Source organism: Mus pahari, chromosome 19 (genome assembly GCF_900095145.1).
Source record: "Mus pahari chromosome 19, PAHARI_EIJ_v1.1, whole genome shotgun sequence".
Classification (NCBI taxonomy): domain Eukaryota; kingdom Metazoa; phylum Chordata; class Mammalia; order Rodentia; family Muridae; genus Mus; species Mus pahari.
In genome coordinates this window covers 31,395,326-31,420,696 of record NC_034608.1, presented here as the reverse complement: position 1 = coordinate 31,420,696, position 25,371 = coordinate 31,395,326, and the positions used below count along the sequence as shown (strand labels likewise).

Below are 25,371 nucleotides of genomic sequence, written 5' to 3'. Positions count from 1 at the left end.
CGCTTGGTCACAAAGAACACCTCCACGTATCAGCTCATAGTTGCCCAGCTTGGCTCTGCAGGCCGACCAAGTCTTAGAGGCTGGGGGCTGTCTGTGGGCTGTGTCTCACATGAGTTGGCACCTCTTCCAGACCTCTGGGCTACAGAGCAATGCAGCTCCTCCTGGTTCTGCTGGACACTAGCAGGAGCTGCTGTCAACTCCTAGGCCCAAGATGCTCACCCTCACCCCTCACCTCTGCACACCTCTGAAGTTGGACAGAGAATCTCGGACGCCCAGGCAGGTGAAGCGAGTCTCTGCAGCCTCAGATGAGGCCGAAGTTTAGCCAGTTCCTTAGTTGATGGAGACCTGGCCTTCGCTTCATCTACTAAGTAGCTGGGAGCTCCCAGGAGCATGCAAGGGGTTCCCAGAATCTTCAAGTACCCTAGACCCCCATAGAGGAACATACAGGCAGCTCATATTTAAGGTCAAGGCCAGGGACCCAAGGCTGGCGCATCCATGTATCTAAGCCTGGAGCCTTGCTGGGTGACAGGTGTGGAGAAGTTGAGGAGGGGAGGCAGGCGCAGTGGCCTTTTCACAAACTTTCTCTGAGCTTGCCCTTCCTCAGGGCAATTCTACTGTCCTCTCAGGGACCTTGGGAAGGACCTTTCCCAGTGCAATGACTGCCTCACCAGCAGAACATCTCAAGAGGTCCCACTTTCTGGCTCACCTCATATGGCTAGACTCTTCCTAAGTCAGTGATAAACTCCCCACAGACTATTTCAACCCTTCCCCTGTCTAACTTCTCAAAGTTCCCTAGAATCTCTAAGTGACTGGAGCATGTCTTATCTTGACCACAGGCCTGGCCAATGAAGACCAGAGAAGACCCCAGGGGGTAGGGTGCCCCTGGAGTCACAGATATGGATAAAGTTTCTCCTTAAGGGGCTAAGTGATGGGGTGTTCTAGGCTGACCTGAGATCTGGGGCAAGGTTCACACGTGGCCTTTTCCTGAATTGGTCTTGACAAATAGACAGGTCTAGGCTCAGCACATGAGTGTCGTCACAAGGCTGGACATACGCCACCCGTGGTAAGGTGGGACAGCTGTGGCTCTCGGCCTTCGGCTTGGTCAGGCTCAAGGCCGTTGCTTCTGAGGCAGAGCTTGAGAAGTGGCAAGAGCAGTGTCAAGCGAGGTGCCGGGTGAGATATCCCATAGCCGTGATCACAGGAGGTACGGACGTCAGTGGGACTGGCACCCACCAACTCCTGGAAGGGCCAATTTCCCGGACTCCTAGGTCAGGAGCACCCAGCTCACCCAGCTCCAGATCCTGACAGGCCCATAGTAGCCTGAATGCTATGGCTGGGATTTGAGCATCTCTTAAATCTCCCTGTGCTGGAATTTAATCTGGGAGGTTCCGAGGTGGAAATAAGCCAACTGTGGCACACAGAGGGAGGCCTTGGGGGAAGTGATTAGGGTTAATCATCAGGCAGGTGGCCCTTGATTGAGTCCTAGTGGCTTTATAAAGAGAGACTTGAGGACACAGACACACAAACATGTTTGCATACACTCATATGTACCCCGCTTTTCACTGAAGGATAACTTGCAGGGCCTCAGATTTTGCCAGCAAGAAGATCACCCTTAGATGCATCCCTCAGCTTTGGACCTTCACAGCTGTGAGCTAAATAAGCCTCTTTTCTCAACAACTCACCTGATCTAGGACACTGAAGTGTGGACAACGGAACAGAACTGAGGGTGTTGACATGACCCTGCCACCTCCTCCCCATGGTCAGGTGCATTGCAAAGGGCGCGAAGCAGCCACTGATGCAGAGCGGGGGTGTAGCCCCGTGACTGACCACACCCTGGTTGTACCCCTCACCCCTGGCTTCCGGAACTTACCAGACAGGTAAGCAAAGCGCTTCTTCAGCTGCTCCTGGATGTCAGCGGCACAGAGTGGGACGATGTCCTGGTGCATGATTTCATCTGCAGGAGGAAGAGCAGACACACTGTCATTGGGAGGAACCCTGGCCTCACACCCACTGGGGCTCTGGGAACAGCCCTTGGGAGCCTCTGGAACGAGCTACAAACACCTAGGGAGCTGTGGTCACGTGGCTGGAAAAAAGGCATTTCAGTTTCCAACGAGCAGAGCAAGTCTTTGTTTCCCACAGCACAGATGCTGAGTGATCTACCATCAATTTTTAAAATGTGTTTAAGAGCCAGAGGAGGGAAGAGGGAAGAAGGGAAGAGGGGAGTATGGAGGGAGGAAGTGCTGGAAGAGGGAGGGGGGAAGCACCAAGGGAGGAGGGCAGGACCTAACTCACAGGGAGGCCTTCTCCTCCTCCCTGCTTTGGCAGAGGCACAGGCTCCTCAGGGCTCTCACCTGCTGCCTATAGATGGCTTGCTGGCTGGCTAACAGAGGCATCTGCCATCATCACAGACCTAAAGTCACCATAAATCCCCAGATAGTCAGGGCCCCATGCCTGCCATGATCCTACCATTCACCTGATGCCTGTGAGGCAGACACCGGGAACAGGTCTGAGGCCTGGCTGTATGCTGGTGGCTCTGCCCCGATGTTCACTGTAAGCTGTAGAGTAACATGGGCACAGATTGGCAGCATCCCAGCTAATCCCAGGACGGGACTGGCAGGAAAGACCACTAGGAGTCTCAGGGGGAGCCCAACAGATGAAACGTGGTGGTCCTTACCACACGTCAGGGCAGCACTGGGGGTCTTACACACTCAGTGTCCACAACACCCGTGACTCCCATGGCTCACGGGTAGCTTCAAAGGTAGGCTGTGCCCCTGAAGACCCAGGTCACAAGAGGCCTGAGAAAGTGGGTCATGGTGACACTGTTATCTGAAAGCTCCCATGGCAGCAGCAGATGTCACCTGTAGAGCACTGACCTCAAATCCTGCTCTTTGGTGACACAAGTGCCTGCTGGTAAAGTCCGTGACACCAAATATACAGGGGCCCCACACTGTCACGGGACAAAGAGGTGCCGGGAATATCATGTCTGTCGGAGCCTTGGGGAGCACAACAGTGCCACAGGAGGAGAGAGCAAGGAGCCACTGCTTCCATTCATCACCCTGTAAACACCAGGCTGGCCTCATGTGTGAACTCAGCACGCACAGTCCAGTATCATTCAGACTTCTTGGCAATGCTAATTCCTTTGTGGGAAATGCAGGGCCAGAAAGAGTCACCTAGTAAGACTGATATATTTTTAAATCCTGGGGAAATGGTTGAGTGCTTATAGCACGGTGCGTGGGACACTCATGACTGGTGGTTCATCCTGTTGCTCTTCTCAGGCAACATTAGATAGAGTAGAAGGTGGGTGGCCCGGGAGGCTGCTCTCAAACCTGCTTCTGAATTATGGAGAAACACATAATGGGAGCTGAGAGTCTTTCTGAGCGTTTGAGAAATTTGGGGGCTGTCAATTTCTCCACAGCTGAGAATGGACCATATAATGGCCCTCCAAAACCAGTGATGAGTTCGGCCCTGAGCAGGTCAAAGCTCCCTGGGACTTTGCCACGACCCTGGGACGTCTACCACACGACCATAGACCTATGCTTTTAAACTTCTGGGCAGCGCCTATTCCTAAGGAAATAAAATCCCAGCATCATGGCCTTTGATGGAAACACCTCTACAGAGTCCTCAGACTAGATTCCGAACGTTTGTAAATGGCACTTCCTTCCTGGGTGGACAGGCTCCAAAGGTTGTGACTCATCCCACCTCACAGGCTCTGTTCATGCCTTGGCCACCTGACAGAGCTGTTTCCACGCACAGGGACGGGTTGACACACGGCTGAGTTCCACTTGGGGGTTACCCAGGGGCCTCCTGGCTCTCCTCTCTCCTGGCCTCAGAGTATTCATGAGTTCCTCAGACAGGAGGTATGTCCACCCTGAGCTTCACCACAGCCATGCCATGAGAGGATCCCATTCTGTGAGGAATCCAATTGCCAGAGTGCCAATGATCCTCTCGAATCTTTCTGTCCCGGCCTGAGCAGGGCCTCAGCCCTCACCCCATGAGCTACTGCATGCCCCCACCACCCACAGCTGCAGAGGCCACGGAACCTGGACTTCAGCCTCCTTCAAGCTCATACAAACACCTATCTGGGCTGGGACAACAGGTCAGTAGGTTAGGTTCTTGCCTTCAAACAAACAAACAAACAAACAAACCCACAAGAAGCAGAGTTCAATCTCCAGAACGCATGTAAAACACGGCAGGGATGTTGCTGTGCCCTTAATCCTAGCACTGGGAGGCAGACACAGACAGGTCCATGGGCCTTACTGGCCAGCCAGGCTGACCTACTTGGCAAGTTCCAAGCTAACGAGAGTCTGCCTCAAAACAACTAACCAGAAGGGGTTGGTGGCACCCGAGGAACTCCAGCTGAGGTCCACTGGTCCCCACAGGTGCATGTACAGATGTGCATATGCATTCACACATACATGTACACACACCCAAATGTGCACACAATGTAAAATATTAGTGTGTGCGTGCGTGTATGCATGTGCATGCCTGCACGTGTGCATGCATGTATGTGTGTGTGTGTGTGTGTGTGTGTGTGTGTGTGTGTGTGTGTGATGTATGATCACCAGCCAGGCCAGTCCGCAGGGCTACTCTAAGTGTCCACAAACACTGCCCAGCCAACACTGGAGAGTTTGGTCTATGCTGTCTCAGAGCTCAGCAGGCTGGTCACATTTTCCTCCTGAATTATAATCTTTTGTTCTTTCTGATGTTTCTGCAGCTGAAGAAACCTGGATGCGTGTGTGCCCTGATGCAGGCTTTCTCAGTCTCCTCACCCAGGGTGATTTGTAGACTGGAGGTAAGGAGAGTATAGGGAATTGTGTTGCTAAGACAGGTCCACAGGAGGCAGAGTCCCGGAAGGTGCCCTGGGCAGGAAGCAGGTCACCCCCTCTCTTAGTGGTCCAAGGTCAGGATAGGTCAGCTTTCACAGAACTCCTCTGTGTGAGCACAAGGAGGCACAGACAACACCCCACACTGACCATGACCCTGCCTGAGTCAGAGGGGCAGTTAGGAGGGGCTCCAGGACACAAGGACTATAGACATCTTGAGTTTAACCCTCCCCAACACCATTTCTCCCTGGGCCCCTGTGTCAGGATATAGGATGTAAGGAAAGAAGGCAGAGTCCAAGCTCTTGAAGTGCAATCTGGGTGGGGTGCCTAGTACAGTCTTTCTAGGAGAGAAGTGACCATCACCCCACACAAGGCTGCCCATCTTAGTCCAGATCAATTTGGACTGAATCTCGAAAGGCCTTCAGCTGCTGATTTTTATCCCCACAAACAGCCTGCTGGGGTATTGGAGTCCACATAGGCAGGGCTGCTCTTTGCCCTCTAGGTAACTTTTGCTCTAAAGAATCAGATGGTAAAAGCCCTCACGATTAACTCGAGGTCTCGCTTCCCAGTTCAGTCGTTTCACCCAGGGAAACAGGTGGTGAGATTCCTACACAGCATCTCCTGCCCCTCCACCTACTTGAGGGGCATTCTGACCCCTAACTTGGCTACTCAAGGCTGGAGAAAGTGACAATTAACAAGGAGCAGAGACACCTTAGAGCAAGGTGGGTTAGAGACCTAGAACCAGAAGTTGCCCTGTGTAGGGGAGAGGGCTGCCAGGAAGTGGGGGAGCTGTGGAGATGGATGGGGAAGCTGGTCCCTGCTTGGGTGATGACTTTGACCAGGACCCTGGCCTCCCTCAAGGGGACCCTGGCCTCTGGGAGAGCAGGTCTTAGGGTCACACAGTAAAGTCTGCTATTTGCTAATTATCTCCTTTTATTTAGAGCTGACAAAAGCCCATCCCCATGTGCTTTTGCTCACTGTCAATCAAACATAATGCTTCTTTTCAAAGTCTAGGGTTGAAGGTCAAATGGGATGACATCAGCAGTCATCCGGTGGGAGATGAGCCCCGCCGTAGTGTCCCTCGGAGAGCCCTCAAATCACAGACGTGGTCCTATTCATGGAGAGGGGACACAAGGAAGGCAGTCGGGCAGCTAGGCAGAATAAGATTCAAATTCTGCAAAGTGATGTTCGAAGTGACAGGCTTCAAACCAGCTGCATCCCCAGAATGGCTGGTCGGGGAAGAAAGTGACAAGATGGCAGACCAGCATTGCAGTTATGTGCTGGGACTGAGGGCAAACGCATGATACATGCTAAGAGCTACTGACTAGAACTGACATAACTCTTTTTAAACCTTTTTAAATCCCAGGGGTTTCATTATTATTATTAATTATTATTATTATTTATTAAAATATTTACCCCCCCCCCCCACTTCACACACACAGCAACTGAATTCCCTTGTCACTAACCATCCTTGTCCCCTAATCTTAGAAAATAAGTTCCCAAAAAACTTTAAATCAAGGCCCATAATAGAGATGGACTGTAAGGGTGGATGGGGAAAGCACTGTCAGAACAGCAGATTTCCCCCTCGGATTCACTCAGCAGAGAGCCAGCGAGGGCTAGCAGCCATCAATGCTCACACGCCACAGGGCTTCTCACAACCACACAGGTGACACACTTACAGACCGGCAGAGGAAGACATGCATGCAATTACGGCACCCAGGGTGTCCTCCCTGGTCTGCCTCTTGCAGGTATGTGCAATACCAGCCTACAGTTTTCACGTCAGTGTGTGGGAACCACTTGGAAGAGCACCAGTGCCAGGCGGGGGATCCACCTGCTCCGGATGGATATATAGGCCATTTCCACTAGGTGGGACCCTGTGCTGGAAGGTCAGGAGTTAAACTCTCACCTTCCCAAGGGCTGTACTGGTGTACAGGCAAACACCTGCCCAAGCACTCACACCCTGGAGTGTGGGTGTCACTACGCACACACGGTGGTTTCCAAGCTTGCAACCACGCCTTAAAGGAACAGGGCATCCAGGAAGTTTGCTAGGCTCTCTGCTTAGCTCTCATAGGAGACATTGTTCATTCTCAAGTGGACCGCACAGCTGGATGGAGCCAGCAGCCATGACCAGCAACTGCCTTGCTACATGAACATTGGCAGCACCTGACCTCTGCTGCCAGCTCTCCACTGTGACAAGTATAAAGCCCATCCCTTTCTCATCTACCCATTGTTTACTGAACTCTGCAGAGGCTCATTCCCACAGTGAAAAACACAAGGGAACTGTGGGGAGGCTTGAGCTTCAGGGTCCCAAGCAATTAAATGACACTTCATTTGGCTCACAGAGGAAATTGTTCATTGAAGTAGCAATAGTAGCGAGTGCTTTCTTGTTACAAATGAATTTAACCATCACCGCTACTTAGGAAGAGGCAAGCCTATGCCTGGAATGAGTAAGACAACTTGCCTGAAGTCACATGGTGATGCCCATGTGACTGCAGGGCCAACGTCAACGAAGGGCAGACAGAGAAGCTTGCTGGCTTGAGGCTCCGAGGTAAAGACCCAACTGCAGGGTTTAGAAGTACAAATCAGTTTCTGATGCAGAGATGGCTGGACAAGAGGCCCTTGGAGGGAAGCAGCACCTGGGGGCCTCTCCATGGCCCGTTCAGGGGCAACAACTACAGCTTAGCTACCTGAGCAGCTGATTCTCCCATGAACCCCTTGTCTTTGAGTCAGCAGATGGAGAAATAGCTTTACAATCTGCAAAGGAAGTATGTGGCTGTTCTGTGAGGTTTGTACCTTTGATCAGCTCTTTACCTCAGGCAGAAAGGCGGATGTCTAACAACCAGGGCAGCTGTCTCCAAGCTGTGAACTGCAGCTGCAAAGACAGACAGGGACTGTGTGCAGGGTTAGGGTAGAGGGCGTGGGCCAAGGGCATGGCATGTGGGGTCTAGGATGCAGGATGTGGAAGATGGGGCATGGGGACTGGGGTGGGGGGCTTCACTGCAGGCCATGGCCTAGGAAGCCAGACAGGTGGATGTGTCCGCAGTGGAGTCTAGTCTGGCAGCCCAACACAGTCCCCACATTGTTCTCATACAAAGCACAGTGGAAAGCTTGTGTACCCCTAACATCCTCAGGAATCACGCTGTCGAGAGGTGGCATTCCGGGACAATCCTCACTGTGGGACCCTCATTTCCTGAGACTGACTATGAGGCTGGCTGTTCACCTGACCAAGAGGAGCCAAGCGTTCTGGGTATGGGCTCTGGGTTTGGCCAGCAGGGGCTAAGCGGCCTTGGTAGACTGCTTGACTCTCAGAGGCAATCTCTAAATGTCAGGACAAGCAAGGTTCCTCCCTTCAGGGTGATCTGCAGATCTGGTGGGTGGTGGACATTAAACCACTACTGACAGGAACACCTGCTTCTGCCCTGGTCCATGTCCAGGGCCACCCAGCTCTCCAGGCCCCTTGGGGCACTGCCTACTCCGCTGGTGTCTCACAGGTGGTTTCTGGGCTGGGTCTGCATCTACATCCTTGGGAGGACGAAACCCACAGTGCTGCTCACGCCTGTAGCTCAGGGCGACTCAAGTTTACAGATGAATGGGAGTATGGTTACAGCTGTCACAAAGAGAGGAGGTGCCTTGGTCACTCACATATGCTCCAGGTTCACTGTGGCACACATACTTGTCCGGGCTAATTTTATGTCAACTTCACACAAGCTGGGGTCATTTTGGAAGATGATTCTAGGCTGTAGGTGTGGCCACCCTGGCCTGGTGGGTCTGAGCTCTATAAAAAAGCAGGCCGAGCAAGCCATGAGCAGAAAGCCATTGAACAGCACTCTCCCATGGCCTCTGCATCCGCTCCCGCCTCCAGGCCCCTGCCTGCCCTGGTGATGGTCTAAGAAGGGGAAGTGGAATAAACCCTTTTCTCCTGCTTAAGGCCATAGTGCTTCATCACAGCGACAGAAGCCTAACTGAAACAATGCCAAAGAGTGATTTAGGCAGAAATGGAAGAGTGCGGGGGAGGGGAAGGGGAAGGTGTGAAGGTCAGGAAGATAGTTCTGATAATTTTAACAGCTTTCTCAATATTTTGCTTAAACGGTCTCTGGATACAGGAAGTATTGTTGGACAGACTTGCCCTGGGGACCATGCCACTCTACTACACATGCAGGATGGGCCTTTGTCTCCCAAAGGGCGCCTTGGTCCCCTTCAGTCTCTGTAGGTCCTTCTCTAACCAGTGATTCACAGATGAGTCCTGGGTTGGGAATAACCAGAGGGTGCCTGGTGCTGAGAGCCGGGGAGGGAGAGGCCAGGTCCTGAAACTGGACGCTGCCACTCCCATGTGCCTGAGCCCACGCCAGCTGCTGCTCTTTCAAGTTGTCACCAAGCCTCAAACACTGCACTTGTTGAACGCCATGTGACAGTTGTGATGACTGTCACACGGTCGCTTCTGTCATGCCTGGGTGAGGCTAAGAGGAGCCTCCACACCCCCTTGACCCTTCAAGGAAATGATAGTTCCCTTCTCTGTGGGCAGCAAACTACCCAGTGGATCACATTCACAGCCCTGGGGATGGGGTTTCTGTCCCAGCCCCCCGAGGTCATGCACAGTTTGGCTTGAAGTCACTTTCCAGCTGGTCCCTGTAGATCCTGACCCCACTTTACCTCAACCCCTCCCTCTCGGCACACGTGTCCCCAGTGCTGGCCTCCATCCTTACAGCCACCACCCAACTGTAGGGCAAGATTGTGGACAGGGCTCACCTTATGGCCAATTGGCTGAGGTCTGATTTTGAAAACAAATGATAGCCCATGGGAAATCAAGGCTGGGTTTGAAGAGAGAAGCTGCAGGCACTCAGTCCAGACCCAGTGATCCCGAGTCAGCGAAGGGCATTCTGCAAAGATGGAGGTGCACTGCCCCTCCTGTGATACAGGCCTGGAGTCCCACAACCAGCTGGGGTTGCGCAGAGTGGTGGCAGTTTCCTTCACAACGCACTGGCTGTGTACGCATCTGGAGGTGGGGTCAGTGAATCTGACCTCACTGAGAGACCCACACCCCTGCTGAAGTGGGGAAGGTGTACCCTGAGCTAGCCTTCAGCAGCTACAAGACAGACAGACCTAGGGCCAGGGAAGGTCCTGGAAAGCCGGTCACCATGGCTGGCCCGCCCAGCCTGCCCACGTTCATGCGTGACTCCTGGCCTGTGGCCTGCGGCCCCTGGGAAAATACAGACTGAAGCTCAGGTTGTGAGACACCATGGCACCCTCCAAATCCAAACCACCAGGCAGCAGAGCAGGCCTTTTCCCAAATGCTCCACAGACTTCTCCACAGCAGGAGAGCGGCCCGGAAGTCTGTTCAACTTCTACCTCCTGATGGCACGTGACCACCTCGAATTACCCAGAAGGCATAGTGGCAAGGCCTGGTGCTCCAAGCAGCCATGCACAGCAGCCATTCACTAGGTAGAGCGCAGTTGAACAGCACCGCTTGTGAGAGGCTCATGGAGAGCCCTGGGTTTGGCGCATGCCCTTTGACAAGGAGGAGGTTACCTCCAAGCTCGGGAAGACATTACCTCTACTTTAATGGGACCAGTCCACAGACCCCACTTCAACCCCTTGACCCCAGACTCTTTCATCAGTGGGACAATGGTGAGGCAGAGACATGGAAAACAAAGCCTGGGGTCATCCTCAAAGGCCAGCAGTCAGACGTGTTCAAGGTTCTCATAGGGAGAAGAATGAGCCTCAGGCCTGTGAAGGCCTCTGCTGTGGAACTGGCATCCTGATGTTCCTTGTCCTTGAGGACCAGAGGGTTAGGTGTCTGTCACAGAGCCCGACAGCGGGGTACCTGCAGCCTCTCCCAGCATCTGAGCACAAGTGGCCCAAAGGTGGCTTTGAAGGTCCTCCTTCTCTTCAGTGCTGGAGGGAGACAAGGCCATGTGCACTGTCCTAGGGAGCAGGGGCCAGTCAACAAGGCTCTGTCACCATTGATGTTTGTCCTTGTTTTGTTAAGAAAAAACATTTCATGACAGTCAAGGGCTCTTCAGGGATTTGGAATTCAAACTGTTTTCATAGCAGGGTCCCCATTCTTCTCTGAGCTTGGTGTGTCTGTGCTCAGAAATGGTGGGGCACTCACTATGCATGGCCATACGTCAGGGATATCAGAACAAGATGGAACCCAAGATTCTTCCCACAGAGCCCACTCCAGGCAGAGGGGTTCCCGTGGGTAACTAAGGGGTTCTCTTCACCGAGAAACACCTTAGTCACCACAATGGTTTTTTGTTTTGTTTTGTTTTTTGTTTTAAAGTTAGTATTTTTAAATCTCTGGCAAATTTTTAAATTTTATAAATATTTGGCATCAAGCTCTTTTCAATCCTCACTAAGTTTTCAGAGCATAAAGTGTCTGAGAGTCTGAACGTGACGGTGCAGAGGACGAGGTGAGGTGCGGGTCTGAGACACTTGCAGTTACTATGACAGGTCACAGCCTTGGGGGAGGGGCATTCGTGGGGGAAGGACAGGCACCTGTCCCTTGCCCTCCCCAGCTTCCATTGCCTCTGCTCCCTACTGTAGATCAGGGTCTACCCTAAGGACCTGGGTTCTGGGAAGGCTTTGGGCCCAGTTGCTCGGGCTGCTCACTGAACAAGAGGCAGTTGATAAGGATGACTGTTGACGAGGATGACGGTGAATGGATGAGCTGCCTGGATGAGTCCTGCGCATGGTGTAGACTAAGGGTCCTTTTGCTTACGGAGCCACCCTGAGTTCCAGAGTGGAGCCTGTGACATGCAGCTTCTCCCTCTCTGACTCAGTCCACCCTTCTTCCCTTTGGACCCAGTACTTTCTTCTCTCTGGCCTCTTAAAGCCCACGTGGCCCCAATGGCAGCTGAGCGCACATTCTGGCCAGCCCCACCCTGCTGGGGAGGGGGAGATGCCTCAGCTGCCTGGTCTCAGGACAGCTGGAGGCCAGGGAGCCTGCTGGGGCTCCGATGACCACACCATGGGTTTATCAGGACAGGAACTCGCCAAACAACTCAGGACCCTGGATCTCCATGCCACCCTGACCTGGATCACTGGAGGGTGGGGCATGAGGGATACCTGTTTCCGCTCACCTGTGTCCGGTGTCCCTTGTGCAGACACTATGGATGGCTACTGACCCATGAAGCAAGGTTACATGACCACGAAATGCATCTCCAGTTCAGACACAAATCATTAAAAGCTGAGCATGGACCATGAGCAGCTCGAGAGAAACACAGGGATTCTGGTGCAGCCCCATAGGGGAGTAAGCAGCCTTCGACCCCACAGCCCAGGGCTTGGCTCTACTCACTGGGCAGACTCTAAGGGCATCCTTCACTTGGCAATCCCTGGCGGCCATGGTGTCTACCCCAGCTTCACTGAGGTACATGGGCAAACAGACACTGGGTGTGGCTGACGTGTACGACCTGATGTTCGCTCATGCCGTGAGATCATTTCCACGGCCACTCCATTGCCTCTGCTGCATGTGTGTCTGCGTGGTTGGAAGAGTTCAGACTCACTCGGAAAACATCCACCAGTGTGGGATTAAATGGCCTTGCCATGCAGCGCTTCAGACTGGCGTTCTGGGTAACTGAGACTCTGTATCCTTTGAACTACCAACCCCAACTCTATGTAACCAGTTCTCCTCAGCTTCCCAGCACCCCCCTCAGTGCTCTTGTCAAGTTTTAGAGCATTAACAGGCCTGACTCAGTATCTAGGGGCCACTGACTGGCTGTGATGTTGGAGAAGTTGGGGTGGCTACACCCCCACTGAGGCATGGGTCTTCGAAGAGCATACCTCAGCCCAGCCTCTCTCTCCTGCACAGGACGGCTCACCCGCAAGGCTCTGCTCTGCCAGTCATGCTACCAGAGGACTCTGCCCTCTCCTCTCTCTCTCCTTTCCAGAGATGTAGCCTTTCAGACCCACACAGAAGAAGTGAGGGCACCCAGCAGCCAGTTCTCTGCCTGGCGTACTTTACTTTTCACAGGGCCCTCCAGCCCCTCCAAGCTGCTGAAATGGCAGGATATCTTTTTATGGCTAAGTTGTATCCCTGTGTCTATGAACTATGCCTCTGACTGCCACTGATGACACCAAGGCTGACCTCCTTGGCTGCTGTGACATCTCAGTGAGCAGGGAATGCAGGTGAGGGCCTGTGGGTGGCAGGCACAACTGGATCACATAGTAGGTTTAGTTAGTGTATTTTCTGTGAGGCTCATGCTACTCTGTCTTCCCATCAGCGGCCATTCCTTCCTACCTCTCCACAAATCCTCTGTGGCGGCCTAGAAAGGGACAGCCACAAACACGGAATCTAGGCGTCTGCTGCTGATGTTCAGTGTGACCTTGGAACCCTGGTTTCATCACCGCTATGAACTGTTGACTCAGAAGGCCCAGACACAGAGCAGTGGATACCAAGCCAGCCTGTAGGAGGGAGGGATGCATTCTAGGTACCAGCCTTGCCCACCATGCACAGCTGAGCTCTGGCCCTGGGCAGTCTGCTCTTCCTTTTTGGCCTCCTCATACAAAATAGGGATGAGAACTCTCACCTTGCGGGCTGGAGGCCACCATCTGGCGAGCACAGCCTGTGGGCGGTGCTTGCACTGCTGATATCAGAGCCCTGGCTTTATGAGGACATTGCAGGCACACAGTACCACCTTGCCCTTGGCCCACTGGCGCTGGCAAGGACCAAGTCTAGAAGCACCAGCGTGTTAGCTGCAGTTGAGCTCCAGGTCTCAGGGACTCCCTGGAGGCAGGATATGGGCTGGAGGATGGGTGGGTGCACAGGAGGCTAAGGAGAAGAGTCACTTAGATTGTGCCCTTGACCAAGGTCACCACAAGGTGGTGACACACTCTACCAGTTTCTCCTTGTACTTTCCTTCCAGGATGCCAGAGATGAAGGAGAGCCTGGGCAGTGACAGTGTCAGAAAGATGGTTTCTGCTGGATCTTGGGACACTTTGACCTTTTCTGTATAACCCCGATGAGATGGCCCAAGAGGACCAGTAGGGTTCTGTTGGCAGAGCCAGTGGGCATCAGGGAGTATGACCATCCTCCAAATGGCTCCTACCATATTCTCAGTGCTCCAGAACCAAGCCTGCAACCCAGGCATAAGAGGTGCCTACAAGTATCAGGGCTACTTATTGCCAGAGGGATGATGCTCCAGTCCCTGCATCCTGCTCCTGCATCCTGCCCCTACCCATCCCTTGTATAGTACCCCAGAAAGAACTAGTTTTCAGATACTGAGTTTTCAAACACCCCAGTCCAGGAGTTACAGCTGTACGGCCACACTCTCCTCTGGGATCAGGACAGGAAGGGCAGTGAGTCTTGGAGCATATCTTTGAAGGTGCAAGCAGACCGGGCCTGGCACAGTGAGGTATGGCCTGGAAGGAGTGGTGGGGTAGATCTACAGCACAACAGAGGCCAGACACGAGTGCACATGGCACCTCGGGGGCTAACTATGCCCTGTTACCCACACAGTGAGCCTTCAGTGCTGATGCAGGCAGGAGCAGCCCAGGCTAGCCCAAGGCTGAGGGTGAGTGACAGGCAGGCAAGCAAGTGCTTTGTTCCCTTCCTACCCATTCTAAAATAATGACTTGTACACAGAATCTCTTAGTTACACCTCAAAGAGGGCAATGCAGAGAATCCCAAGCCACAAACCCCTGCTCCCCAGGCAGAGAGCAATGTTTTGTTCCCAGGGACACTGGGTTCTCCCTGGCCTGGTGCTAAGAGCCTCCTGGGATGAGATGGGTCCTGTGTTCCTCCCCTAAACTGCACAAAGGGACTTTTACCTCCCATTAAGTCCCAAGGTTGGTGCAAATCTAAAAACAAACAATTACATCAACCTTCACCAGAGATGCTCCTCAAACAGAGACAATCCATGGAAGAGCTTCACCCCACCAAGGCAGAGGTGCAAGACCTGGCCCCGCACTACACACATGACCATGAACACACACAGGGGGCAGCTGAGTGCACAGGATGGCTGGCGGGAGGCTCAGAGACGATGAACAAAATCAGTGTAGCCTGGAAGAGCCACCAAAGTGTGGCAGAGAGAGAGAGAGAGAGAGAGAGAGAGAGAGAGAGAGAGAGAGAGTGACAGAGAGGGTGGTATGAGGGTGGGGCTGGTGGGGTCACANACTACACACATGACCATGAACACACACAGGGGGCAGCTGAGTGCACAGGATGGCTGGCGGGAGGCTCAGAGACGATGAACAAAATCAGTGTAGCCCGCACGCGCCCCCAGAGTGTGGGAGAGAGAGAGAGAGAGAGAGAGAGAGAGAGAGAGAGAGACACTCAGTGAGTGACAGGGTGGTATGAGGGTGGGGCTGGTGGGGTCACACATACCTGTGGGTCTCATGGATCACAGACAGGCGTGAGCTGAGTGTGTGTACTCAAACACGACATCCCTTTGCTCCACCAGCTGTGATATTCTCAGGTCTCCCACCCTGGCTCAGGCACAGGGCTCCAGGCCCACTTGTCCCACTGAGTGAGTGCCAGGCAACCTAAGGGGCACTGGATGCCCCAGAAAATGGCTCCCGGTGCCCAGAGGGGAGTGCCCACTTAGAGAACCGGCCTGAGGACGCACAAGCCTGTTGTCACATTTGTCACTCACACCAGCTTCTGTTTATGCAGAAATCTGACTAACAGTTCCTGGAAGCCAACGCACAAACCCCAACCTTAGCCTCACCAAGCTTCCCCAGGAAAGCCCTCGGAGTGGCTGAGATCTTAAAGCTACAGCGCGCAACATGAACGCACCTAGAATTTAAGGGGAGTCATAAGAATGGAGAACTTCACCCAGCTAAGATACAAGCAGGCAGGGAATATGGTTCTGTGTGGCCCCTGGCTTCCGATGTGCTGGGGAAGCCTCTATGGCCTCTCGCTGTCCCCAGTGGCTCCCTGGAAAATCAGCTACTCCACATTTATTTGTAGTCAGAAAGCTCAGGGCTGATTCATTAAAATTTGCAAAAAAAAAAAAAAAAAAAAAAAAAAAAAAAAATCCTTTATGGGTCATTCATCAGTGCTTGGCAGAAATACCACCAGGAAATGTAACCGTGACAAAATACTTCAAAAGGAGTGCCCTTCCTCTCTTAGAAATAATGGAGGGACCCAAAGCTACCGCCTGTCTGCCAAGCCCCTGTTCTCTTTCTCCCTGGGAGGACTGTGCGCCCTTCCCGGGGCCCTTGTCCTTAGTGCTGAGGCCGGGATCCAGGCTGCTAGGAGCATCTCACACGCCCCCTCCCAGAGGCAGAGCCAGCTCTAAGTGAGACCACAGAAGCCCCGGGAAGCAAGCAGCCAGAGCTCACTGTCCAAGTGCCATGGCCGTCTAGTCCCGTATCCCACTGTTCCTAGGTTCTGGCATTAAATGGGCATCTATGGGGATAACTGGCATTGCCAGGTACCCCTGCTAGGAGGAAACCAAAGCCATGCCACTGGTTCTGGGCGTGTTTTTCCTTTGCTAGCCGGCATGTCCGTGGAAATCTTGAACAAAGGAGAGATCGTTCCTTTCCAGCCTTCTGAGAAGGGGTGCAGTCACCCTTTATCTGGGAGCAGCTGCAGCTGCTGGTGTCCTCAAAAGACTCCCAGGGAGGGTCTGAGGGGTACTGCCCAGACCACAAGGGCAAGGCATCACGCCCCCCACCCCACCCCGAGGGAATTCTCTATAACCTAGCCAGCCCAGGCACGCCCCACCCTCACTTGCACCCTGCTATCTGAGACAACAATAGGACCCCAGCATCAGAGCAGCTTACCTAGCCCACCTAGTCCTCTCTATTGTCACACACAGCCCACCCCACCCCCTGCCTCTTACAACACACCAGAGCAAACAGAACACAGAGCCCACACACCTGCACTTGTCTTCAGCAGGAGCCACAGGGCTGTGACGTCCTGGGACAGCACGGAGATGAGGCTCAAAGTCATGCTGTCACCCTCCACACTGGTCAGGACCTGATGACCTGTGTGCCGGCCAGCCCGCCTGGGCCACACAAAGGAAGCCAGTGGAGCTCCATCTTGGACTGCTTATTGCGTGGGGATACTATGCCTCCCTGGCTTTGCTGCGCAGTGCTGTCCTCCGAGTGCCACAGGCTGCGGCGGTGGCAGCAGCGGTGGTGGCACTGCTGCTCCTTGCAGGGCCTCCGATTCGGATTCAATGTCCTGATTAAGGAGCTAGAATCAGCTCACTTATCCCTTGGCAGATGATTAACTGTTGAGAGCCTGGCAGCAGCTGAGTCCTGTTGGCTGCAGAGCCAGGCTCCTTGTTGTTTGTCTGGACCCTCCCTGCAGGGGCCCTACCTCAGTCAGGTTCCATCCACAGGGACAGCAGGGCACAGGGACCTAAGCCTTAGAGGTCCGGGCTCAGCCAGGTCCTATCCACCCACATGGGCCAAGGGAACCAGCCCTTAGCCACAGGAGCCCCAACTTAACTAGGTCCTGACCGTTCAGACGGTCCTTCAGCAGGAGGCATGACACTCTTCACTCGGGCAGACTGTTTGTCTGGGTCTAACCATCAGGCTTCCCAATTCTCCAGAGGGTGGGCAATTTGGTGGTGGGGAAATGGGGTCTCCCAGGCTGCAGGCCCAACCGTAGCTTATTGTGAGGTGGGGCTCATGGTTAACACTGCCTGCAGCATCAGTTTTCCAGTGCTACAGCTGGTGAGATGCTGTTGGAGTGCATTGCGAGACTTCATCTTCCTGGACAGTAGTCACCACCCATGTCCTGTGCCTGCAACCCCCAGGGGAGCAGAGACAGTAAATCCTACACTTGCCCCTGAGTCTGCTCCGCCGAACAGCAGCCATGGGACGGCCTCACTGTCCCAAGTCCCCATCAGGGTCAGACGTCACCTCAGTAGCTCTAGTTTCTTCTTACCTGTCCCCCCTGGGTGGGTGCCCAATGTCATCTATGTCTAATTCTCCATGCCTTTACCCGAGTCCTCTGGCCCCTGCACTAGGACTCTGGTGGCTGGGCACACACCCTAGGAGCTGACCTTGACAGGGCTAGCTGACCTTGACAGGGCTAGCTGGTGCTCCTGCCTGCTGCCATCATATCTCAGGCCAACCTTGTCTGCGCTCAGGCCACCATGCCGCTGTCAGGGGCTTGTTAGGACATTGTAAATAGATGGGCCAGGCTTGTAGTCTGGGATCCACCCTCATCCCTTCTTTCCCTTGTCCTGACCCTAGTGGGTCAGGTGGTATGTCACCTGCCAGGAGAGTGAATTCTGTCACTCTCCTCATCTTTCTCAGCCTCTTCATCAGCATCTGTACTCTGATGGGATAACCCTTGCTTCACCAGCCCACAGGGACAGGACAACTGTTAGGGCCACCAGAGCAGATCAAGGCATGACTGTTGGCCCAGTGGGGAAACATCCACCTTCTCCCATGCCCAACCTCCAGTTCCCCCACATTCACGGCAGACTAGAGTATAACCACCCTGAGCACCTACTATGTGGAAACAAATTCAAGGCTGCCAAGGTCCACCCCCATTGAGGCCACTGAATGTCCCTGTCCTAACTGTGCTTGAGCCCAAGGACAGTAAAGGCACAGGGGGACTTCAGGTCCCCACACTACAGCAGACACATGTGGACTAAAAGCAAAACTACAGGTTTGAGAAGCAAGCTGCTTACATAGCGAGTTCTTATTAAGGCCAGGGGCAGGACATCCAGAGCTATCCTTTGCTGAGAAGAGGCCATGTGACAGAGGAAGGTACCTGGGGACAGAAGCAAGAACTGGGGAGCTGGCCAGTTCCTTCTTGCCTGCTCTTGTCCCCAGCCCCATGCTTGGGGCTGCACAATTAAGTCGTGCACACTGACCAGAGATCTGCAGGGCACATGGCAGGTTCCCACTGGTTCATCAGGTGAGCAATGTGTTAGTGCGGATGGAGACCCCACCAAGGCCCAGGGCAATGCAGATAGGGAGGGGCTGGCTGCTGTCCTGTGTCCATGCTTCTGGTGGGCCTGACCACTCACTTCATGATTTCTTTTATTCTTTTTGGGAGACTGATGCCCTCACTACACCGAAATCGTGTCTCTTCTCTCAGGTCCTGAGCATCCCAGCTTACTACAGAAGGCCCAAGGTCTGACCCATGGTCCATCACCTGACTTGAACAATGCCCTCCCCTCCCTAAAGCCACAGCTCATGCGCCTTGCCCACACTTTCAATATGACATAAATGTGACATCTTATAATGCCAAGGCCACCTTCCTGGTCTTGTTTGCAGACTATGCCTAAGATACATACATAGCTCAGCCCACAGCAGCTTCATGGCCACGCCCAAAGTCTGGGAAGTCCCGGAAGTAAACTGAGGCATTTTTCTGCGTCCAATGGTTAACAGAAATGGAGAACCCTGGTGCAGGCGGTGTACAGAGAACATCCCAGAACGATGGGCAAGATCCTAACTCCATTCTGGGTCTGTAGTAAGGCAAGGCCCACCCACATCAATGGTTGGCCTCATAGTAATTAGCTATGCTTTTGTTGAGTATGGTCAACAAAGCTAATAGAGTTTATGAAAGAATGCACTGAGGGAGGAAGAGCCATGCCTCCTGAGGGAAGGGACTCCACCTTTCCGAGGCTCTGACTACCCTGTTCACCCACAGCGGTTCTCAATGCTGCAACCCTTTCCTCATGGCGTGGTCACCCCAAACATAAAATTATTTCATTGCTACTCCATAACTGTAATTTTTACTACATACAAGTAAAAAATAACATGTAATTTTGCTACTTTAATGAATCATAATGTAAATATATGATATATGATCTAGGATAGGGGTCATGACCCATAGTTGAGAATTACTGAGTCAAAGTTTGGAAAGGGGCTCTTAGCTATGAATTAACCTCTTCTCTGAGAAGAACTCTAGGCCCTGGTGCAAGGGAAGTCCAGTCTCCCCCATGAAGGAATGGTTTATTTACGTACAGCATTATCAACCAAATTTCAATATTTGGCACATAATATTTAAATATCCCGTTTTAAAAACATTTATTTTATCTTTAGTTGTGTGCATGTGTGTGTGTGTGTGTGTGTGTGTGTTTATATGCACATGAGCACCAGTGCCTAAGGAGGCCGGCTGCACTAAATCCCTCACAGCTGGAGTTACAGGTGTATTGCTGAAAACAAACTCACATCTTTTGTGAGAATATTTGATCTTAATCATGGACTCATCTTTCAGCCCAGAAGTATCATATTTGAAACATATACTTTAAGCGACTGATGTAGATTGATACAGTCCAAAAATATTATAGCCTGGGACACATGTGACCAATGACATACGCTCCGTCCACCAAGCTGCACCTGACCTCCAGGTGAGTCCAGGGGGACAAGTCTCCACCCAGAGGGCGGGCTGGCTACAGATAGCAGCATTATGCCATGTGCTCTGCCTGCCCACAGATGCCTCCTGCCTTGGTAGCAGGGAAGCCCTTCCCTAACATCATCAGGGTCCCACATCCTCTAGACACCAGGATGCACCAGGGACAAACACTGTCATGCACAGGAGTCAGAGCTCAAGGAGGAGAGTGGACACTTTGTGACCCTTGCTGGAAGGAGCTGGAAACCCCAGAAGACCAGCTTTTCACTCAGTGAGACAGTATAAGGAACTCGTACCTTAGTCAGTGACCCCAAAAACTGCATCAGAGGAAGAGCCAATCTCACCCGGCACTTGGGTGCAGTCTGAGAGCCATCAGAGCACACAGCCCCAGGCCCTCCTGGGGCATACTTGCCTCCGGGGTCACCTTGGCTTCCCTTCTGTCTGACTCCAGACAAACTCCAGCTTAGGAATAAGCCTCAGCCCACTCTCTCAGATCAGGCCCAGAGCCCCAGGACCCCCATTTTTAGCCCTACTTCCCCGGGGACCTCCACCCCAGCCTCCCACCCTTGTCTGAGGCTTTCCAGGGTCTCCACTTCTGAGCCGCCTGACCTTGGGATATAATCGTGGCACAGGGGTTACTGCTTTGCTGCCCTTGTGCGCCTTTCCCAATGCTTTTCATGGATGTAAGCTCCTTCCTCCTGCCCACAGCAGTGGAGAGTCTTTAGGGACTCATTCACAGTGGCAGAAGTAAGGACTTCAGTTCACCTCTAACTGGCCTTCACTCTTTATTTGTGTGTTTTCCTGAGTCTGTGATGGTTAATATTATCAACCAACAGGATCTAGGATGTCTGAGAGGCAAATCCCAGGGCACGTCTGTGATGCCGTTTCTAGATGGGGTTAACTGGCATGGGCAGGCCCACCCTAAATGAGGGATCTGCACCATCCCATGGTCAGGGTCTCAGAATGAGTAGAAAGGGGACAGCCAGCCGAGCCCTGGCAGTCACTGCTCTCTGTTTTCCCAACTGCAGATATAGCTGCCAGGCTTTCCCCACCATGACAGACAGCCTACCCTGGAGTCAGCACAAACCGGACCTTCCTTACTCCCTTCAGTTGTTTTTGTCTGGTATTCACCACAGCAACCCGGAAAGTAACTAACACAGTGTCAGTGAGTGTAGAGGTGGTATTTACATACAACAGGGGTGGAAGCAGGGAGAGGCCCCAGGACTGAGGCTCAGCCTGGAAACACCTTAACACCAGGCCCAGAATCACTTTCTGGAAGGCCACAGAGCATTGTCGCCGGTGTTGGCAAGCCCACCCATGAACATCTTGATTAGCTAAACAGGAAAGTCCAACAGGGGAAATGGTGCATTCAGAAGATCCTTGCTTCCCCTGACTCCAGAGGGGCCCCTTGGAAGAAGCTTAAAACCCAGGGTCCAGGGGGCTTAGGACGGTGGGCTATCTCCCACCTCCGGGGCTTCAGGAGGACTAGCTTTGTTGGGCAAGGGTGAAGTCATTGATCCAGTACCAATGCTGTGGGTAGAGCAGCCACCTCTGATGGACAGCTGCCATCAGAAGCCCAGCTGTCTCAGAAGCTCAAGCAACCCAGGGAGGCTGGCAGCTGTGGGCAGATACGCAGCTCAGAAAGCAAACACAGGTGGGACCTAAGTCAAATAAAAGGCCGGAGGAGCTGGGGCTCAGAGGGTGTGGCCACGTCAGTCCTCCAGGATGCGCCTGGAACACCAGGGACTGTGGCCACAGGAACAACAGGGGTGGGGCAGGGGGACAGACAAGACTCCATGGACAATGCTATCAGATTCTGTACCCCTAAGCCTGTCCCCATCCCAAGCCTGGAAGCTGAGGCTCACTTGCAACCACAGGCGCCAGGATGCAGGGTGGTTCACAGAAGTCCCCTAGGTCCCCTAAAGGACCAGGGGGTCTCAGTCTCAGGACCCACCTGAGACTACTGAAGGAAACTCCGGACTCCAGGTTGATGAGACGTGGGGAGTTGCTCTGCCTGGGTCTCCCCACTCAGGACATGATGGATCCTGTGGTCCTGCAGGACTTACGGCTGCCGCTGCAGGGTAAGTGAATGGGAGACAACCCAGGGTCAGAACAGCCCTGTGGGCGTGGCCCAGGCCGCAGGTCATGACCCAACAGGGCCAGCCCCTTTTGCTGCCTGGATATACCTGGGTTAGTGAGAGCTGATCAGGTCCACCCAGCTGCCAGGGTGTGTCTGAAGGTCTGTGCGGAAGTTTCGTGGGGGTGGCAGATGGGAGGGTGAGGCTCAGGATTTCAGGCCAACGGAGCTGGGCTGTGCAGACAGAAACACAACAGCCCTGTGTGGAACGCTGTGGGCAGGTGACTGGAAGCCTGGATTCCGTGCCGCCTGAGGCTACTCAGATCTGCATCCATGGTGGTGGGGCTAAGGGAAGAGGATGCTGGTGGCAGGAGACGGAGCATGGGAAGCTGTGTGCGCACTGAAAATAATCATGGTGTGCACAAGGAAAGCCACGGAGTGGGTGCTATCTCGCTTGGTGCCATTGTCTGGCACATGGGGGTGGGGAGAGAAAGGGATATCAGGGGAGCCAGAGTTATACGGAAGGAAGGTGGAGTGAGCGATGGAAGGGCTGGTGTGCAGGGAGCTAAGAGACAGAGGTACTGAACAGGAAGAGGGCCAGGCAGTAGGAGGGAAGGCAGAGGATGAGGGCAGGAAAGAACTGGGGCAGGGGATTGAGAAGGAAGGGGCCAGGAGGTGAAAGGGCAGGCGCATGTGCATGCGCAGAGAGAACTCAGTAGATGATAATTGGACTAACAGGAGGGCAGGGAGATGCAGGAGCCACTCCTTCGACATCAGAGACCCTCACGCCAGCTGGAGAATAGCGTTTTTAATAATTCCATTCTTACCGAGGCTGAAGAGATGGCTCAGCAGTTAAGAGCACTGCTGCTTTTTAGAGAACTCGGGCTCAAATTTCGGCGCTCATGTAGGGGCTCACAACCATCCATAACTGCAGTCCCAGGGGACCTGGTGCCCTCCTCTGGCCTCTGCAGACACCAGGCGTGCATGTGGTGCACAGACATACAGGCAGGCAAAGCAGTCACATACGTACAAGTAATCATATACTTCAAATTCCAGTTTTACTCCTGGTTCCCCTCTAAGTGAGTGAGTTTTCCCCTTCAGGGTACCCACATCTTCACTACAGAGCAGTACTCAAAGCGAGAAGCTCAACTGATCCTGGAGGACCTGAGAGTCCGGCGCCTTAGAGAAGAGAAGAAGCAGGTGACTGGGCATCTGACTGGGCTATGGTGGGGGCTGGGGAATAAGGAAGCTCCTTCAGAACCGTGCAAACCTGTGCTGTACAGACCTGGAAGAAAGCATCAAGAATGTGCTGTGGTCCTTGCTGCTCCAGCCAGATGGAGGGCGGGCCTGCCGTGCCTGTCCACTGGCTCCCCGTTTCCACCCACCTTACTCTGGAGTCCTGTCACTGCTGATGGAAACAGGGAGCCAGTGGACAGGCACGGCAGGCCCGCCCTCCATCTGGAGTGAGGTGGGAGGGGTGGGAAGCAGCTGAAGCCCTGTCACTTCTGGGGTAGGGGACAGGACTAGCTGACATCAGTTTCCCTGTCCCCCAGTCTCAGTCACATCTAAGTCGTACTGGAACGGTCTGCACAGGTCACCAGAGCGTACCTTCCATAGGTAAGCAGCCCAGAACTGGAAACGGATGGCAGCATCTACCCAGGTCTCCTCACAGCTGCCTGGGGGAGACAGTGGCCAAACAGGGACAAGGCCGAAGAGAAGAAGAGGTTGAAGAGGCAGAGCCCCTGACAGGCTGGAAGCCAACAGAGAGGTGGCAGCCAGGATGCCCAGGGGAAAAGTGCCTGGTGGGTCACCATCGTGACCCCTCTGTGTTGTGTTTTCAACGCTTCCCGCGGTGCAGACGGATGACGTGGTCTTTAGCAAAGCATAGACTCTGGCACCAACGGCCTCAGGCCCCGTCTGCTGGGCACCAGCTGAGTTCCCCGTGTGCCTCTGTGAGCCGCTCTATGCTAGGGTGGGCAGCAGCCCCTCCCAGGTCAAGAGGATGATACTCTGGGGTGTGTGAATCATGGTTGATCATAGACCATGGCCAGCACTGACCCCCAGGCCAGTGACTCTCCTGGGACAGACAGTGCTGCTGTGTGGAGAGAACAGAAAAGAGGGAGACGGCCCGAGAGCTGTGTGCAGCATGTGACCCGGGGAGGCCACAGTGGTGTCCTGAGCGGGAGGATGTGCTCCCTGATTCCACAGCCCCGCCTACTCCCTGAGATAAGGGGCGTGGCCTCCACAGACTTCCGGAGCTCTGTGGCTGGCACTATATCCCTCAGAGAGGTGGGCAGCACAAGCAGCTGCGTCTAAGGGAGAATTTAAGTGTTTCCAAATGTGAAAAGTATTTTTCCCTCCCTCAAACATTTTTATAAGTGCAGCTAACATATTTATGTGAGAAGGGGACCCCTTGGACCTCCAGGGCAGTCGTGAAGCCCCTGCCCTCATGTGAGAAACTCACCCAACACTAAACACACATTTGGCATCTCCAGACCCACACTTAGGGCAGCTCTAAGGCGGCACTCCTAAGATTTTCCTTATTCAAGAAGAAAAGACAGTGGTGGAGAGGTGAGCCTGATGCCATCCGTCCTGGGTCCTCAGAACCAAGGGCCTGAGCAGGGACTCCTGTCAGCTGTACCCACAGTCTGGCTTCTTTCTCAGATGCCACAGCCAGTCTCACGGGCTGCCACGAGGAATTAATCCCCTGTGGGGTTTTCTAGATCTCAAACCATGTCTGTCAGTCAGATTTACACCAACCCCTTGTGTCACCGGCATTCTGGGCCAGTGTGTTCTTATTTTTCTTCCCAGCAGGTTCCTCCTATCTCCTCTTCACCTCTCACCCCTACCCCACTGCACTCTCATCTCTTCTTCGTTGCCAGATACAACTCTCCTCAATTCAGAGTCCCATGGTTTTTGTTTGTTTCTTTGTTTTGTTTTGTTTTTTTGCTCTCCGCTAGTTTCTCTCTTGGGAAGTTTCTTTCTATTGGTCAATATGTCAGAACTTCCTAGAAGATACAAACACCTTGTACCTGTGACAAGATACTCCAGGTGGGGCCTAAGCAAGGGCTCCTCTGCCCCCTGAATCCATGGTCCCCTGAAAGACCTCTCATCCCATCTCCCCGTCAAGCCCCAAGCTGACCTTAGGTGTGAGTCAACCTTCTGAGCTGGGACTGAGGCTAGACCCCACGTCTACACTAACTGAG

At 53.5% G+C, this 25,371-nt stretch overlaps 1 protein-coding gene across 11 annotated transcripts in view; it reads right to left on the bottom strand.

Annotated features, from left to right (window-relative positions):
• The window catches only part of Mcf2l (MCF.2 cell line derived transforming sequence like), a 136,534-nt gene that overhangs the window by 51,511 nt on the left and 59,652 nt on the right, over positions 1–25,371 (bottom strand). For 10 of the 11 annotated variants that reach the window (XM_029531941.1, XM_029531946.1, XM_029531939.1 and 7 more), the window contains exon 2: positions 1,871–1,954. In XM_029531941.1, the coding sequence (XP_029387801.1) occupies positions 1,871–1,954 (84 nt within the window). Of the gene's footprint in view, positions 1–1,870; positions 1,955–16,643; positions 17,071–25,371 lie in introns of those variants that run through there. The other variant, XM_029531947.1, reaches the window with a different exon arrangement.